Source organism: Sipha flava, unplaced genomic scaffold, assembly GCF_003268045.1.
Source record: "Sipha flava isolate LNK unplaced genomic scaffold, YSA_version1 241_pilon_pilon, whole genome shotgun sequence".
Classification (NCBI taxonomy): Eukaryota; Metazoa; Arthropoda; class Insecta; order Hemiptera; family Aphididae; genus Sipha; species Sipha flava.
The window spans coordinates 495,153-513,018 of NW_020272889.1; the positions used below are offsets into that span (position 1 = coordinate 495,153).

A 17,866-nucleotide genomic window follows, 5' to 3' on the forward strand; every position below is an offset into this window, starting at 1 on the left:
AGCAATAGTTAACCATAGTTTATACTCATTAGTAGTAACTTGTTTATAGAAATTAGTTTTATGATTAATTATGTTAAATTAAATATATTATTATAATTATGTAACAATTTATTGTAAGATTTACCTAGTATTAGTTAATTATAGTTAATACTCATCAGTAGTAGTGTGTTTATAAAAATAAGTTTTATGAAAATTTAAACTAAAATAAATATATTTTTAAATATATAATAAATATATATTAAATGTATATAATAAATATATAATTTATTTTTATTTTTTAATAATTAAGTGTAAAATGTATTTAATTATAGATAATTATAGTAAAAAATATTTAGCCGTAGTTAATTTTATTTTATAATAAATAATAGTTATTTAATCAAACATTATGATCAGCACAGAGGAGCATTTGTAATCTTTGTTACCTTATTTCAAGCTTAATAATTCGTAAAATTGAATTTTCAGCAGAATTATAACTTTGTTTACTAGTGGTAGTATAGGTTACCGTTAAGCTCAGAATATGAATAAGAAATAATATATAGTGCAATCAACCCGGTGAGAAAAATAGTCTGTGTTAACATTGTACTCGCAGCGAAGATGACGTCCATGCATTTATACCGTACCAGGAGAATAATATAGGCAACTTATACGGCACAAATGCATTTTTAGTAAGAGGTCATATTAATATTTGTTGTAGGAATTATTTTCATTTGGACTGTCATTTTGTAGAAAACTGCAGTTAAAACAAATTAATCTTAAAAATGCTGTACAACTTGCAGAAGATACAATACGTTTTTTAATAAATATGAGAGCAAAATCAGGAAAAGAATTTCTTATTCAGTATATATCAATGGAAGTAAAAATCTTTATGTAATTTTAAACAAAAAATGTATAACTTAAATTCATATTTATACTAGCTATGTAACTTGCTGTCGGAAAATTGTAAACGTTATTGATTTTGAAATTAAAATGAAAAAGACAACAAAAAAATTAGAAACACCGAGCAAATCATAAATTTGATGACTAAAACCAAACATTAGAAGTGTTCGCCGAAGCCGCTCCTGCGAATATGGCGGTTGGCAGCGACGACTCGTGAGGTGTTGGGATTAAGTCGGCCAGTAGTGAATGTGTAGAATAAAATATGTAAGTCTTTGTGTTATTATTAAATGACGGGTCAAATAGCACCGCCTTACTATTCAAGAACAATTTAAATAATATTAAAACAGGGACGGGCGCCCAAGGAGGGGAAAATATTAAATAATAATAACAATAACAATAATCATGGTAATACAAAATATAACTATACCAATAAAACGATGTGCCGTATTGGCAATAATACAATACCGAACAATAACCTAAAAGCGTGCGCCGGTCCTCGGTCCGCGATCACGTGATTTTCCACGACAGCGGCCTAAAACGTCCGCGCAAAAACCAACCGCGACGCCGCAACGATCGAGAAAAGACAACCGGGCTGACTTCACCAACGGCTTTTGCCTGCCGTTGCTTTAAGCCGTATGTGACAGAGGGGGGAAAGTTAAACCGGTAGACAGTGCGTCCAGTTGAGCGGGTTATTATGAGCCGTCTCGGGCGATGCCGGTGGGAACTTGATCGTGTTCGAACAAGAAGATTATTTCAGTTTCAATATTTATACTGTACATAGACTATTTTATTTCTCAGTTAGAGATTTCTGGTTCACAAAAAAAAAATTGTTTAGAGGTGAATTCTACATTTATTTTTGTATAAATTGTGAAGTAATAAATAATTATTTTTACGTGTTTTAAAAGTTTATTTTCTGTTGATTTCCTTGCGTCGAACCATTGATTATTAATAGTACTATTTATAATCAATGGTCGAACGAAGAATTAGAATCTTTCCGGAATTTATTAGTGTCTTACACGCTCTAGTAGATTCCTATAGTTTAACATCCGAATTAAATTTGTGGAATGTAAAATTAGCTAAGCTACACGTTGTTAAGAGTAAGAGTAGTCTTGAAATTCTTTCCCCGTGTAATCAATCCACGTTTTCCAATACAAATATATTAATAAAACAATTATGTACACTACCTGTCTCAAAGGTTATTTATGAGAGAATTTTTTCATCTCTTAAACGTTATTCAAGAAACACAATGGGTCAGATAAATTTTAATAAAATTTTACTTTTATCGTAATTTATAGTGATTTTATGTCTTTTGTTTAAAAAAAAATTAAATGTGCTTTCCATACTTGTCCATAAAAATATATCTACATATCCTTATAATAATAGCCTACAATATCCTTAGCCTATTATCAAGGGAATTGGACAGGGTCTTATTATTTATAAAAAATATTCTTATATTTGTAACAGTACTGAAAAATGCTCCATTAGAAAAAAGACCACAGAGACGCCCAAGATTAAGATGGGAAGACCGGGTAAAAGAAGACGTGGAAAAAGTAAAACCAGGAGATGATTGGAAGGAATTATCATTAGAAAGGGAAAGCTGGAGGCGAATTTGCTGGACGGTATGGTCCAAATGAGGCTGGTAACCAAGGAGAAGAAGAAGAATATTTGTATATAAAATAAATATATATATTATACAAGTTTATTATTATTTCTATATCCCCCTACCGTGAAAAATCCTAAATACACCACTACTGTGATCAAATAAAATATGGTTATAGGTGGTCCGTACATACTGCCGCGGTGGTGGAATTTTTTTTTTTTTTCTCTAAACCGAAACCTATATTTTGATATTTTTTAATTTTTTTTCCATAACCCGAACCGAAAATATAGCTACAGGGACAGCGCGAGGGGTGGACAATAGGGGCAGTTGCCCAGGGCCCCGCGCTTTAAATTATAATTAAGGCCCCGCGGTTCTGATTTAACTGAACTTAAAATATTTTATTAATATAAATTATAAGACTCAATATTTATTTTATCCAGAGCCTCGTAAACTCTAGCACCGTCACTAGTTATTATAATTTGTACAACTATTACCTCTATTAACTTATCACTATAATTATATGGAAAATTTAATAAAAAAAGCCCACTAGAAACAATAAAAATAAAATAAAATTAATAAATACTATATTGTATAACGCGTATCAAGTACGGCCAACGCGACGGTGGAATTGGTCTTGAAGCATTTTATCGTGGCGGTATGCGTTCGTTATAAAAAATACGTGCGTTACATTTTACCGCAGCAGTGTGTGAGATAACCTTAAATCGTAATGCCAAAAAACCGATCGTTAACAATAATCGGTTCTAAAAGTATACCATATAATAATCAATCGTGGGCCGACGAGTGAGTTTTTTCCCTCTGATCATATTTTGTTCGCTCGTAGCGATGTTGAATCAGTTTTTATAATTTCACACGTCCCCTCCGTCTCATTTACCAGTGAAGTATTTGCACGGAGAAAATAACAATCGAAATTTCGACAGAATAGTCTCAGAGCCGTCCAAAGTCTTATACTATCAATTAACTGGTAATTTATCGATTGAACACAATTATATGAGAGAATATTTGAACATTGCACTTCCACCATAATTTGCCGTACGTATAAATATAATACGATAGTAAAAACTTTTGTTTTTTTTTTTTTTTCTAACGAATCGAATTCCGAAAATCCATATGATTTATTCCGAATATAATTATCGATATGCCATAAGATAATAGTATATAAATATTGTATATTGTACACATCATAATATATTTTTGATTAAAACGTACCGACGCTTAGGTTCAAAATTTCAAATTAAATTTATAATTTATTATTATATTGTAATAAAACGACGTTTGTTATACATACATATGATGTTTTTACGATAACGGATTCACTATTAAATTATACGTAATCTATGCGAGAAGTTGGTCGGAATCGGTAGTGTAATTATTTTATTGTTGTTTTTTATTCCAAACCAATATAGTATACGACCCGCACTGTTTATTCCGTTACTCCGTCACTGTTTCTCTCTCTCTCTTACTGTCTCTCTCTTTATCTCAATTCGTCTGTCCGTCTCTCTTTATTGTTACTCCATGTTTCTCTCTCTGTATTCTTATTTGTCTGTTTATTTTAATGTCTTAACATTTGGATGTTTTCCGCAATAAAATTGAAACAAATATTTATGTACGATTCCCTCCAATTGTTTCACTTTTGATTCGTGTGTTATGCATAAAGATCTTTGAAATATTACAAACCGGTTTACTAGCGGCATGATGCCGGTCGCTAACCGACATCGATCCTTCTCACGGCTTCAGTTTGAACGGGCAGTTGGCGCGTTACGGACGTCTACGTGAACGATATACACACATGTCTGCCTAGTGGTAGCACGGTTCGCGATCGAGGTGGTGATCGCGTCATTTCGTGCCGTTATTTTTGTTTCGTTGAGATTTTCGAAGTAAGATTTTCTGCGGCGAAATGTCTTGGAAATTTCTCGTCGTGCTGGCTGCAACCGTGTCCGCAGCTTCCGCCGGACTCTCAGTTAACTCGTGTGTTCTACAAAGCGACACGGCCGTCAAGCAATTCAAGCTGTCCACTCTGAACCGTATGTTCGGCGATCTGTAAGTATAGCGGATTTCCGGCTGGTCTGGCGTTAGATTTCGCTAGGCCCTGGGTAAAGTTTTTTGAGGGTTTTTGAAAAAAAAAATATACTTGTCAAGCAAAATAATTCAATCCCTTCCTTCGTTATGTTTTGTGTAATTTTTTTTTTTTGTCTACGAATAAATAACAATTATTAAAGAACAGAGGCACCGTTTAAAAATAACTATGGTTAATATTTTCATTATAACAAATCATGCACAGTCATAGTTAACAATAAATGAATTCGTTGATCTATCGTTTCATTATTTTCCGTTTATAAATTTGAAGTAGTTAACTAGTGAGCTAACATTTATTTTATTATTTACTACAAAAAACTGTAAGGTGTAGTGTGGAATATTAACATCGATTATATGCTCTTCCACTGGAATAAACATTAAACTTAAAACTAATTTTTCGATGCTCAACAAAGCGCGAGAACCTGGACATGTACCATCATCTTGTATCGCTCCTGGGTTTTTGATAAAATCGAATCAGGACTGTGAGAACACGAAAATGAAAAACTAAAACCATATTATAATTATTATTATTTGGACAGTAGTGCTCATTATTACGTAGCATGATGTTTAGTATACAATATAATATTATCGTTATAGTTTTCAAATCGCTTTTTCGTGTTGTGTGTAACTTTTTAGGCATATTAACGTATATTACCGTATTAGAATATTGACGAACTCTCGACGAAAGAATGAAAATGCGGACTGTCCGGCATAGTAATCGCGTTTATAGGCAGTGTATAATTTATCAAAACGAGTTTGTTCGTGAACCACAGCCTACATTTTTGTTCAACTTCTGAAATAAAAAACTTGATTTAACAACCTATGGTTCTCATCGAAAAACAAAAAAAAAAAAAAAAAATCAATATAATTATCCTCTTATATCGACTTGAAAGTATTTTTGATGGTGGAGGGGGAAAATTTCTTAACATAGAAGAATAACACACATGGTCTTAAGATTAATTGTAATAAATAAATATTTCACAGAAATTAGTTAAAATGTTAAAGAAAAAATAATATGCGTGTGTTCCCGCACATATATTATTTTATTCCATACGCGTTTTTAAATATAAAGATGTTCGTATACGCATAATTTTATTTTATTTTTTTGCTTTTACTTCGTAACCGTATAAGTAGTTATGAAGTGAATTTGCTTCATACCAAGCAGACTTGAATTTGTGCCAAGAACTTTTCATGTTAATCTATTTATTATATTTCACGTTTTTAGAAGAATATTGAAATCTTAATTAAATGCACATTACATTATTATATAAGTTTCTATAGATAACAGTTTGGAATTTAGTATGGAATCGGTCCTCATAGTATGAGGTTCGTACTAATACATTTATTTATTAACATTGTTATAGTAAAGGCCACCAATATTCTTTGATTTTCTGATCTCGCAACAATCAACTATAATTGTTGTATAAAAGTCTACAACATTATATTATAAGACCAAACTGGAAATAACCGGTCGATCAAGGTTGTTGTCTCTGGTTGGTTCCTTTGCATCGCATACGATTTATTCGTTTTCTTCGAAATTCACGCGACCGTTATTTGCGAGTTTTTTTTTCCATTACCGATTTTCGGATCTAACCTACACGCGCAATCGGTCCTGTGGAGACATTCAACCAGTGCCGTCGTTAGCGTTTAACTTAAGCAATTGCTTAGAGCCTTGCACTTATAACAAATTCGGAGGTCCACGAATTGTTCAAGTTAAAATAGTTGGATATATATTGTAGGTGTAAAAAAATATTACTGCTTTTGCCTTGGCCATCGCAAAAGCTTGCGACGACACGGCATTCAACGACCAGTAATGCGATAGTCCTATTAAATTTGGACGAGAAATTTAAAAATTATACGTGTGCGTGATAGCATACGCGAAGGTTTTCAGTCGGTTGATTAATTAAAATATTATACACTTATTGAACCGTAAGACGTTTTAAATAGCTCATTTGATAAACTTCAATCTATCTAATATTTATAGACATGTCTGAAGCGAACGATAATATCAACATTATGCTAATCGACTCGAATATGAAACTTTTGGATGAATCACTAGCGTCTAGAACGATATGGATGGCTGTTTTTATTAGTATTTCGTCGGCGAGTGAAACTTTGCAATGGGTTGGATTTATTTTTACAAGTATCAACAAACTTTAGCGTCTACACGCATTAACGTATAATTATTATGCCGTCCGTTGTAAATTAAAATAAGTCACGTGATTACGATTTGCACGAAAATCTGTGTAGGTATAATATTATTATAATCATTAGTGTCTACTATTGTCTATAATCGTTTAATTAATTTTCCGGATAAAATTTAGAGTACAAATGATAAATCATGAAAATTATATGTAAATTATTGAGTTTTGTTCAGCCTTTCATTTGCCAATAAACATTTGACAATATAATTTAGGTATAATTTGTGTACTCACATTAATTTGGAAACATTACATTGTCTTTTCGTGTAATTTTAAACATTGATTTCTAAACACATTTTTATTTCTTTTTACTTAACGATTAATTACGTAATGGTAATTATAGGAAGTTTTTTATTACAAATACGAATCACGGATAAAAATCAATAATAACCCCGGAAAATCCTACAAATTATATAGCGTGTAACATTAGTAGTTAAAAGTAAATTGTTGGTGTTAACCATGCACGTTAACGCGAGATGAGACACTATACATTAATATTATGTCCTAATCAAATAATCAAACGAAATTAATGGTTATTATTTTATGGTTTTATAGAATTGATCCTTATGTTTAACGATTTTTCTATATTCTTGGTTTGGATGTCGATTAATCAAAACAATACATTTTTAACATTTTGAATTTGGTGTTCTTAAAACAAAAAGATCAATAGTAAAAATTAATAAATACAGGTTTTTTTAACACCTTTACAAAAACCTTTTAAAATCCCTTTTAATAGAGGTGTTTTTGATTTTTTCTTACTCATTTTACTCATCATATTTTTTAGCTTTATTTTATACCGGCGATGTAATTATAACTATTATTTTAAATATTAAAAACGTTTAGCATAATTTATTAATAAGTATTGTGACATTTGATAACGCTCACGTTATAAATAGCTTACATTGCATTCGATTTAAGTTGTTTGGTTAACATCTATAATTTATACATTATTAATTTATACGAAACAGTTCGATGTATCCCGTGGCCTTTTAAGATGTATCATATATAAGTAGTTTGTAAAATATATATTTTAATGTAGTATTTCAATATAATTTGCATAATACAAAAAATAATGACATCTGTACTTGGCATTCGTTCGTTCTAATATTTAATACTTAATTTTTTTTTTTGTATACGAAATACTTCCAACAGCTGTTTGTTCCCATCACGGTCACGAACCAAGTTAGAAGATATAAATTAAAATAAATTTACTTTCAATAGCTCATGATTTCTTATTTAACACATATTTATTTATCATATATTTATCATAAGAAAATATTTGAAAATATAATGGATATTAAAAATTATTAAATAGTTACTACTCGTAAATTAAAATATAAATAAACAAAAGTAAAAAAAGCAAAAGCATAGCTTAGAGTATTATTATATTTGTAAAGTACGAACGGTTTTGAATTAAAAATATGAAAAAATAAAGGAAGGAATATATTGAGAAAAAAAATAGTCGCTTTACATAGAGAAAATTTATTTTAATAGGAGATATTATTTAAAATGAGTTCTTTTAGACATAAATATTTTAAAAAATATAAGTAATTTTGGTTATTATTCTTTATTATTATCTAAAATGTATTGATATGATATTATTTTTAAAATCGTTATTTCAGAAATGTGTTTTTTATATCTTAAATGTATATTTATCTTATATAAATAAAATATATTATAATTACATTTAATTTTATGTATGCCTACATTTTTAAAAGAAGGGGGATTTTTGTTGATGTACATATCGTCTATAAGTTAAATCTCTTATGTTTGAAACCAAATTAATTGTCTCGGCCGATATATTTAACTGGATATATCTAATTTATTATTAAATTTATTTTATTTATTATTATTAGTTGATTAATTATTTTATTTATTTTTTTCGGATTTATTTAATTCTCCATATTACGCTATATGGTAGGGGCATCCTGAAAATGTAACACGTTTTGGATTTGTTATATATTGGTCCATAGGTTATGATGTTTTGAACGCTTAACTTATATATAAATTACACTGTAAATGTGTATGTACTCAGCTCTTAAGTTTACGTTATAAAAATGTGATAAATAAATTCAACAGGTCGATTGGACTCGACTATGATGTCGATGAATTCGACTATCCTGTCTACACATTTTCCCGCGCAATACCATTAAATGTATCCCTGTACAGTGCGTTCCTACACGTATTACAACTTTGCGATGAGTAACCTTACACCTAATGATGTTTGATTTTGTTAAGTTTATTGTAATTTTTTGTATACAATAATTAACATATTTCATTGTTATAATAATTCAATGCTAATATATAAGCCGTGCTATAAAAAGCTAATTGAAACGCAAACAAATTTTTTTGTAAACCTAACATAAGTTATTTTACCGAAAATTAAAAAATCAGATGATTGTAAGTTTTTAAGCTTTCAAGTTCAAAAAAATGTTATGCATACTGGCGGATATCTTGCTCAAATTTTTATTTTCATTTCCTTTCAAATCATTACATTTATTTCATTTATATGTAAATTGCCGGGCTTATCATAAAATTTAAAATCTATATTTACAAAATATAAAAAGCTTGTATATTTTTTTCGTATACCATTATGCAATACGTTTTCAAGCTTTCCGGACATCCTATATATTTTTTATATAATTAAATATCACGTTTCAAAATGATCACAAGTTACATATTGATTTCGAAATCATACGATCACCTACCATATAATATTATGTTCTACACGCCAACCCAGCTATGCATGTAGTACTTACGTATACACTCTCATGGTAAAAATAAATCCAAGACGATGCCCTTGAATTCATATTCCACGTGTTCTTGGCACTTGGTGTTATTTTCTTTGTTTTTTAAAATATACAAGTTATGTGATGTTGTATGCATATATGAGTGAATATAGAATGAATAAAAGAAATTGTTGGATACGATATAATAATAAATTTGATAAAAATCATGCCGGACTGGAATGGACATTTGGACTTAGTTTATCGCAGTAGGACGTTATAAACCGGTTATAGATGCAAAGAATGGCTTGTGAATTAAAAAAAATCAAACTAGGTAAATCTATGAATTTATTAAATTATGCACAGGTAAATAAATAACTGTGTTTAGTTTTAGGTATGTGAAATGTGTTTTCTTAATTTTATTGTATATATTAAAAACTATGAAATAGGTCATATCTTTAAATTAAGGTAATAACAATAAGAAAAAAATTATCTTTACAACATATTTAAAAAATAAGTTGGATGATAATTTATTTATTATGTAAAGCATTTAATTACCAATGTACTTAGCAGTCTTCTTTTTTTAACGAAACTATCAAGTTTTAAAATATATATAATAAAACCATTTATAACTTAATATAATACCTTCATATAGTAAATTAATCTCTGTCGATAACTGTGATATATCTAGGAAAATAAATCATATAAATTATTTTTTAATAGTTGATTTTGATTAAAATAAGCATATATAGTTATTATTGTATAAAAATTGATGAAAGCCATTTAAAAAGTATTTTGAACATCTTGTTATTCACAATAATATAGAAAATAACTTCATAAATATAGCTATTACTTACATAATTATGATAATTATTAATAAACTAACACGAATTAGTTAAACTAATATAAATATATAACTGTACACTTATGAACTTTAAAAATATATGTAAGTATGACATTTTTTAAAGATTTTCTTTAAAATATTAGAATTTTAATCAAATCATAATTGTAATTGTTTCAATATTATAATTGTATTTTTATATTAAATATTTATCTATTACAATTAAGTACAAATTATTATTTTAACCATTGTTTCGGGCAGTTTACAATTAGAAAGGCATAGCTTCTATAGCGAGTAATAACCAAAAGGAGTTGAACATTCAAAATTTGCTTATTGGGCAACGCCGAGTATAAATTAATAAACATCTATTTAAAAAAAATAATGTACATACACTCACTCATTTATCATTGCTAAATCTCAAAAATTATAAAATATATGACCTTGAGATTTGGTTTCTTCAATACACTAGACGTGTAATAAGAAGAGATTTAAAAAATTAATGACACCGGCAAAGACGGTTCCATGAAGGAAAACCTGGTAATCTAGTATACAACCAAAACTACCATACCGATTTGTTTGAAATTTCGTTTTGTTTTATAAGCAACAATTACACCAAACTAGACGTTAAATAGTGTAAGATAGTAATCCATTAAAAACTATGTCCTGGCCAAGATTGTTCCGTGCAAAGCTGGATTATTTAACTAGTATATTATGCAATTATAATATAGGTATTTCTATATTAGGTAATGTCTCTGTCTTGGAATTGTCAACGTTACTATTTTTTTGCAATGGATATTTCCAATATTATTATACACATAAAACTAGCGGTTTCAATGCACGTAATAATATATGTGAAATTCACGAAAATTGCAGACAATATTAAGTCATTATTAGCCGTTTTGAATGAATATGATTACAAGAAGTATAATCATACAAATGCTATCGCTTCAGTAAATCATACCACTGAATCGACTTCCCCGTGAAAGCATATTAAATACTTGATGAAAGGCTGACAAAGCAATATTGAATCGGTAATAAATCAATTTACTAGTGAAAAAAAATCAACCAACGTAAATTTATTGACCTTCCGTGCTCCGCAAGTTTAGCCTTAGATTCACTAATAATTGAATTTTATTTTTCTATTGATCTCAAAGAAAATAAACCCGGTATCTATGGTCATTAATTACAGTATATGCATATGAATATTTTTTTTTAAAATAGTGTTGTAAAAGTTTAGAATTTTTAAGAAGGGTAACATTTTAGTGTTATCTTCGGTTTTTGGTCCCAATGCTTTGTCCAAAATCAGGTCTATTTTGAAGTTTTGACGTTCACGTTCATATTTACGGCATTCGGTTATGATAAATAATCGAATTTTACGTATATATAAGCAAAACGATTGGATATTTTCATCAGCCGGAAAAGAGAGGATGGGGTGAAATGTATACATACACATAATCAATTCAGAAAGGTTAGTGTGCACGGGGTTTTCAATTAATTCAATAATAACGATAAGGGAGGATCCTATATACAATTATAGATATTATATTGTTACAATTTATAAGTATACAGCAGTTTCGATCCTTATGTTTAAGTATTTCGAATTTATTACTTAATTTAAATGGGCAGTGCTATGGTGGACCATAGTAGGCTGGTACTATAGAATGTATACGAATTGTACAACTTTAAGTATATTTTTGTGAGAATTAGTGTAATAGTTTGTGAAAATTGAGAGCTTCAATGATAGGATATATTTAGGAAAAAAATAGTGGTCGTAGCTATTACAGATTTTATTTTTATGCAATTCTCTTTTAAAATTAACAACGGCGACACCGTATGTATATAGCAATATAATCAGGCGATTCAAGATAAAAAAAAAAAAAAAAAAATCATAAATTTAATATAATAATAATAATAATAATAATAATAATAAGTATAATGCATACATTTTCATTACTCTTGTATTTACCTACATATAGTACGGAACACTTTTTCCGCGCATAATAAATAATAATAAGCGTATGTTTGATGTCTATAAAAGTATAAGCTATTGGACCACTGCCTATAATATTCGTATAATATTATGTACGTGTATAGTTAATATTTATTAACTATAAACGTAAATAATAGTTGTAAAATTTCTTATATTCCTCGTTTTTAAAAAAAATGGTATAATACATTTTTGGGAAACTATATTTTTAAACGATCAATATGTTAAGTATTTTTTATTATTTATTTGTTTTTTTTTTTTCATATAGGCTGACGACCGAATCGAACGGAAATATTTACATTGTATCGATCTGCCGTCCCGTGCCCCAAATTTACTTTGATGCCAAACAGTTGGCCGGATCCATAAAAATTACCACCGATGGGTACACGATCGATCTCGGACGCATCGATCAAACGAACGTCGTCGTCAACGGTTGGGATTTTATTTTTCGTCTAACGAAATTCAAATGTTTTATTTTGCTTATATGTTTTAGAAAACACTATCGTGCTCACATACGTCGGAGGCGATTCGGACAAAAATCCGAAGGACACGTGTAAAGGTCTAAAGTGGAGTACTTATCTGACGTTCATATGCGACCCGTTTTCAACGAAAGTAGGTTAATCTGAATTACGAATTTCCGAGAGGGAAATATCTTCTTTTGCCGTGTTTTTCTTTAACCTAATTATTTGAAAATTCGTTTAAAATCTTTGTACAACAATATTGTTAGCAGTGAATTGTGCAATAATGAACAATTATATATGTCTTACACATATTTTAATTAAACATCGATAAATGATCGATTAATGATAAAATATTCATTAATTTTAATAGCCCTGTTTTTGTACTGATAACTGTGGTCAATAATTTTAATTTTTATCATTTTTTTCTGTCGAAAATGAATTTGAATTTAATGTTATAATATCACTTGTTCAAATGATGTTAAAACGTTTATAATTATAACGGGGTTTTTTTTTTGCTTTATGGGTCCTTAAGGCCTTTTGCAGCTTCTACTAAACCTCTCCACTTGTCACGATCAATGGCAGTCTCGAAACTTGCTGCTTCGTCCACCATTCTTATATCTGCATTTAATCTATCCCACCAACGTTGGCGAGGTCTTCCCCTGGGACGCTTGCCAGTAAGGTTATTATTCAGTACTTTTTAAATCATGCTTCCCTCAGCTCTTATAACTGGGTTATCTAAGGTAAATCTGATGTTTATCGAAAAAAAAAAAACAGTAGAACCATTGATTATTATTTTCTAATAACTAATAATACTTATAATGAATACATTCTCGTACCTATTTATAGATATAATAACTCAATCCTATTAATTTAGTCCAACATTAATTTTGAGATTATTATTAACGTGTAGTTCACAAAAATGTTTACTCAATTATTATTGCCTATTATAATAGGCAATAAGGTCTTAAAATCTGAACGAACATTTAAGAAATTTTCGGGTTGAACCAAGTTTTTTCCTTGACCTTTTAAAAAATAAAAATTACTATAATTTTTTACGTATATTTTTTAATTAATATTTCTGTAGCTTATTGCGTTGGATATAGATTGTTATAAATTAATAATTAAATCAAATGTCTGCTTGATGTTTATCAAGTAAATATTAAAATAATAGTATATTGTATTAAAGAACATAAATGCTCGTAAAAACTGAAAAATTCCTTTTACTTACTCCGTTTACTTAAATTGAATCAAATATCAAATCTTAAAAAAATTAACTATCCATAAGATTAATTAAATTAAATCTAAGTACACGCAAAAATATACTTAAAATAAATTTAAGTATGTATCTCAATAATGATTTAGGTTATATTTTTTTATTGTAGTCTACAATGATCTCAAACTTTTTAAAATTATAATTTTCATTGAGTATTTATATTTTCTAACAATAATAAGTTATTTTTATTTATTGAGTGTCTATGTATTTATATCAAACAAATTGTTAACGAATATTTTTTCAGGATGTGTTAACATTAATTGATGAAGATCCCGATCAACCTGAAATATGTCAAATATGGTTTGAAATAAAAACATCCAAAACGTGTAATCGCCAGCCGGAAATTCCACTAGACGTTTTGGATAAATATTTAATGAATGAAACCAAACAGGTGACAATAGCAAAATAAATATAAATTATGTAAATTACCTCTCCTAAAACACAGTTTCCATATGAACATTTTGGTGCTGTGCATTTGCGATAGTAGTTATTATATTTTATGTGAAAATTATTAACAACTTAAAAAGAATTTTTTTTTGTGCTTTATCTGAGTTAAATAATCTATAATATATTACGTATAATAAGTTTGAGTGTTAACAATAACGGTTGTTGCCAGAAGGCATGTAGGAGAAGCCTACATTGAGTATCGTCAACTCCTGAGATTAAAAAGTTAAAACAAATTATAAATAATTAATTGTTTAATAATTATATTTATTAAATAATTTTTAATTCATTGACACATTCGTAAATATTAATTATTTAATCTTCAAAACTAATTTGTAATATACGTAACCTTGATTTTTGACGTAAACTCAATTTTTAAATATTTGAAATTAATACAGTTATAAATATAGGTAGTAAAAGCAATTATAATAGTTGAATGTTTAGAAAAGTTATTATAACCCATTTTAAATTCAAAATAAATAAGTATACACTATAATATAGTGTCGGCACACGGCCCGCGAGACTTTTTTTATTTGATCCGTGCTATATTTTATAATTACATCATACAATTTTAATGTTTACTGTCAATACTCTAACTTATCGATATAATAATTGTTATCTGGTATTAAACATCATTAAATGTCTAAATATCATATGTATGTTAAAGTATAGTCTTCAACCATAGCTGTACCATAATATTTAACTATATCAGTTTCTTCGTATTATTCGTATCGTGGTATCGTGTGTGTTGAATATATTATTTCCGTGTATATATACGGGTATGTGTTAATTAAAATTCTAAAATTCATATTTTGAATAACCTTTTTTTTGCTCTAGCCCGCTTAAATTTAATTTTCTAAAAATTGGTCATCTAGTAAATCTAATTTCCCATATCTGCACTATATGAATATATTCTTCTAAATAATATCCTACTTATTATTTTTTTTTTTAAAAAAAAATTAAACTTATTATTAAACTCAATGCGTATAAATTATTGTTTTATTACATTTTTTGCGTGCAGTATTTTCATGTATAATTTAAATAGTTTTAAAATTTTATTTTTCATTCTTTGTATTATATTTATTGACAAAAATACTTAGTTAATTATATAATATAATTACACAACTATCGAAGCTCGGAACGTTTGTATAGACATTTGTATATTTGTTTAGAAAGTGCAAATTGAAATTATGGTTCAATAAAAATTCGATCCATAGTATACAGAATACAAATACAAAAAATATTTTTGCATAATTTTGCATATTTCGTTATTTTTGTAGAAATTCATATATTTTAGGTTATAAGAATTTTTATATGCATATTTCATAAATAAAACGAAACAATTTTTTTTTACAAATTTATAGTTTAACAAAAAGTATTAGATGTAATATATCTAATTGTCATATTATGGCAATCGATATTCTACAATTGATATTGTTTGACAACATAAACCAATTCATCAATTACCATTTTAGTATAGCTCCCAATGCACTTAACATGATATTATTAATTCTAATGTACTGATAAACCGTAATAGTGATCGCCGACCGGGCCTGAATTTATTTTTATTTAAATTTACCAAAGCATTATTATTACACCGTAATATCAAGTGGTCGTTATCAGTTTTTATACATTTATACTGAAAAAAATTAAAGTTTGGTGAAGATAGTATAGGTAGCTTGTATAGCAGTAAGATACAACACTACACAAGTATGTAGTGTTAATTTTTTTTATTTTCTTTCAATTTATGTTCCCATAAACCAAATTTATGTAAATTGTGTTTTATTCAATTAATAGCATATTATTGCATATTTTCCAAATTTTTACTACATATTAAAACGCATATTATCAGAGCCGCATTTAAGGGGGGGGGGGCATTAGGTACAACTGCCTTGGACGCAAATTTTTTTGGGGCGCCAAAATTTTGTGGTCGTAAATTTACTCACTTGTGAATTATTGATCTTTTAAAATTATTATTTTTTTTGTTTTTCATAAGAGTATCATAAAATAATGTTAATGTATTTAATTTATTAATATATTTATAAAAGTATAGCTATCAGCGATCTAGAATATTATTAATATACCTAATATCAGTTCCCAAGTTTGTTGTGATAATGTTAATAAACATACGTTATTTATAATAATACGGCGTATTATGTTACTGCGTGCGGCGTGCAGTGGTGTGTCAACTACACAAAAATAACATTGATTTTAGAATATCTATAACGTTCAAGAGGTTCTATCACCTATATTTTCCGTGGGTAGGCCCCTTAGAGGGGCGCCAATATTTTTTTTTTGTGCCGGAGCGCAAAATTACTAAATACGACACTGCATATTATGATGTTTTTTAACGCAAATTAATTCACATATTTGAGTACATTTTAGCACATAATATAAAGTTCCGAGCCTTGATAATATTACAATAGTTATTACTGATAGTTCCCATATAACTCTAACGGAAAAATAATGAAATTAGATACCTATATAATTATTCAAAATAAGATATATATTTTTCAGAATTATGATGAAAAACATACGAATATAAGACATAACAGTTCAAGTCTACCAATTGCTATAAGTCCATATAATAATAAAAATTTTAAGCCTCAAAATAATGAAGAAAAAAAACATAGTTCAGATGTAACTGAAAGTAAAACAGATGAGAAAATACTATCAGATAATGTATACGAAGAGAAATTTAAAAATGACGATTTCGAGAGTAAATCATCCAGATATATAAAAAATATTTCTGATATAGATCATGCTCACTTTTCTGATCATAAAACAATAATTAACAAAAAATCGTCTGAAAGTGAAGATAAAAAGTTCTCTGAAAATACAAAGTCTGAATATGAAGTATCCGAAGCTAGAAACAGAATTTCTGGCCAAGAAAATGAATATCTGAATTATTACAACACAAATAGTAAAAAAATACCTATAGATAGTGAACACAAAGAAAGTTCTCAAAATATAAATTTCGAACTATCCAAAAATAAATATTTTTATAAGGACAATAAATCTTTAAATAATAATAATATAAATAGTAACAAAATATCCACAAACAGTGAACAAAAATATATTTATCACAATACCAATCAGGAGCAGATAAAATCCAAAATTGAAAATGAGAACTCTGGTAGTGAAAATAATCCTCTGAATCATATTAGTACAAAAAGTAACAAGATACCATCAGACACTGAACACATTCAGAATTCTGAAAATATTTATATTGACAAGCAATTCAGAAATGATCTTGAAAGTTCAGTCAAAAATAATCAATCTTTGAATCATGATAGCATAAATAGTAACAAAATACCCTCAAACACTGAACATATTCAGGAACCTTTAAATCACGATAGTACA

General features: G+C 28.3%; 1 protein-coding gene and 1 long non-coding RNA gene across 2 annotated transcripts in view; both read left to right on the top strand.

The window, feature by feature from the left end:
- Positions 1–408: 408 nt before the first annotated feature.
- Positions 409–2,518, top strand: LOC112684141. Its single transcript, XR_003148652.1, has 3 exons — positions 409–665; positions 727–1,140; positions 2,341–2,518. It is a non-coding gene; the product is annotated as an uncharacterized LOC112684141 (long non-coding RNA).
- A 1,637-nt stretch (positions 2,519–4,155) lies between these two features.
- Positions 4,156–17,866, top strand: part of LOC112684135 (putative uncharacterized protein DDB_G0282133) — a 17,911-nt gene continuing 4,200 nt past the window's right edge. Inside the window, exons 1-5 of the mRNA XM_025555465.1 lie at positions 4,156–4,534; positions 12,594–12,757; positions 12,819–12,937; positions 14,304–14,450; positions 17,021–17,861. Coding sequence (XP_025411250.1) covers positions 4,392–4,534; positions 12,594–12,757; positions 12,819–12,937; positions 14,304–14,450; positions 17,021–17,861 — 1,414 coding nt within the window. The 5' untranslated portion in view covers positions 4,156–4,391. The remainder of the gene's footprint in view (positions 4,535–12,593; positions 12,758–12,818; positions 12,938–14,303; positions 14,451–17,020; positions 17,862–17,866) is intronic.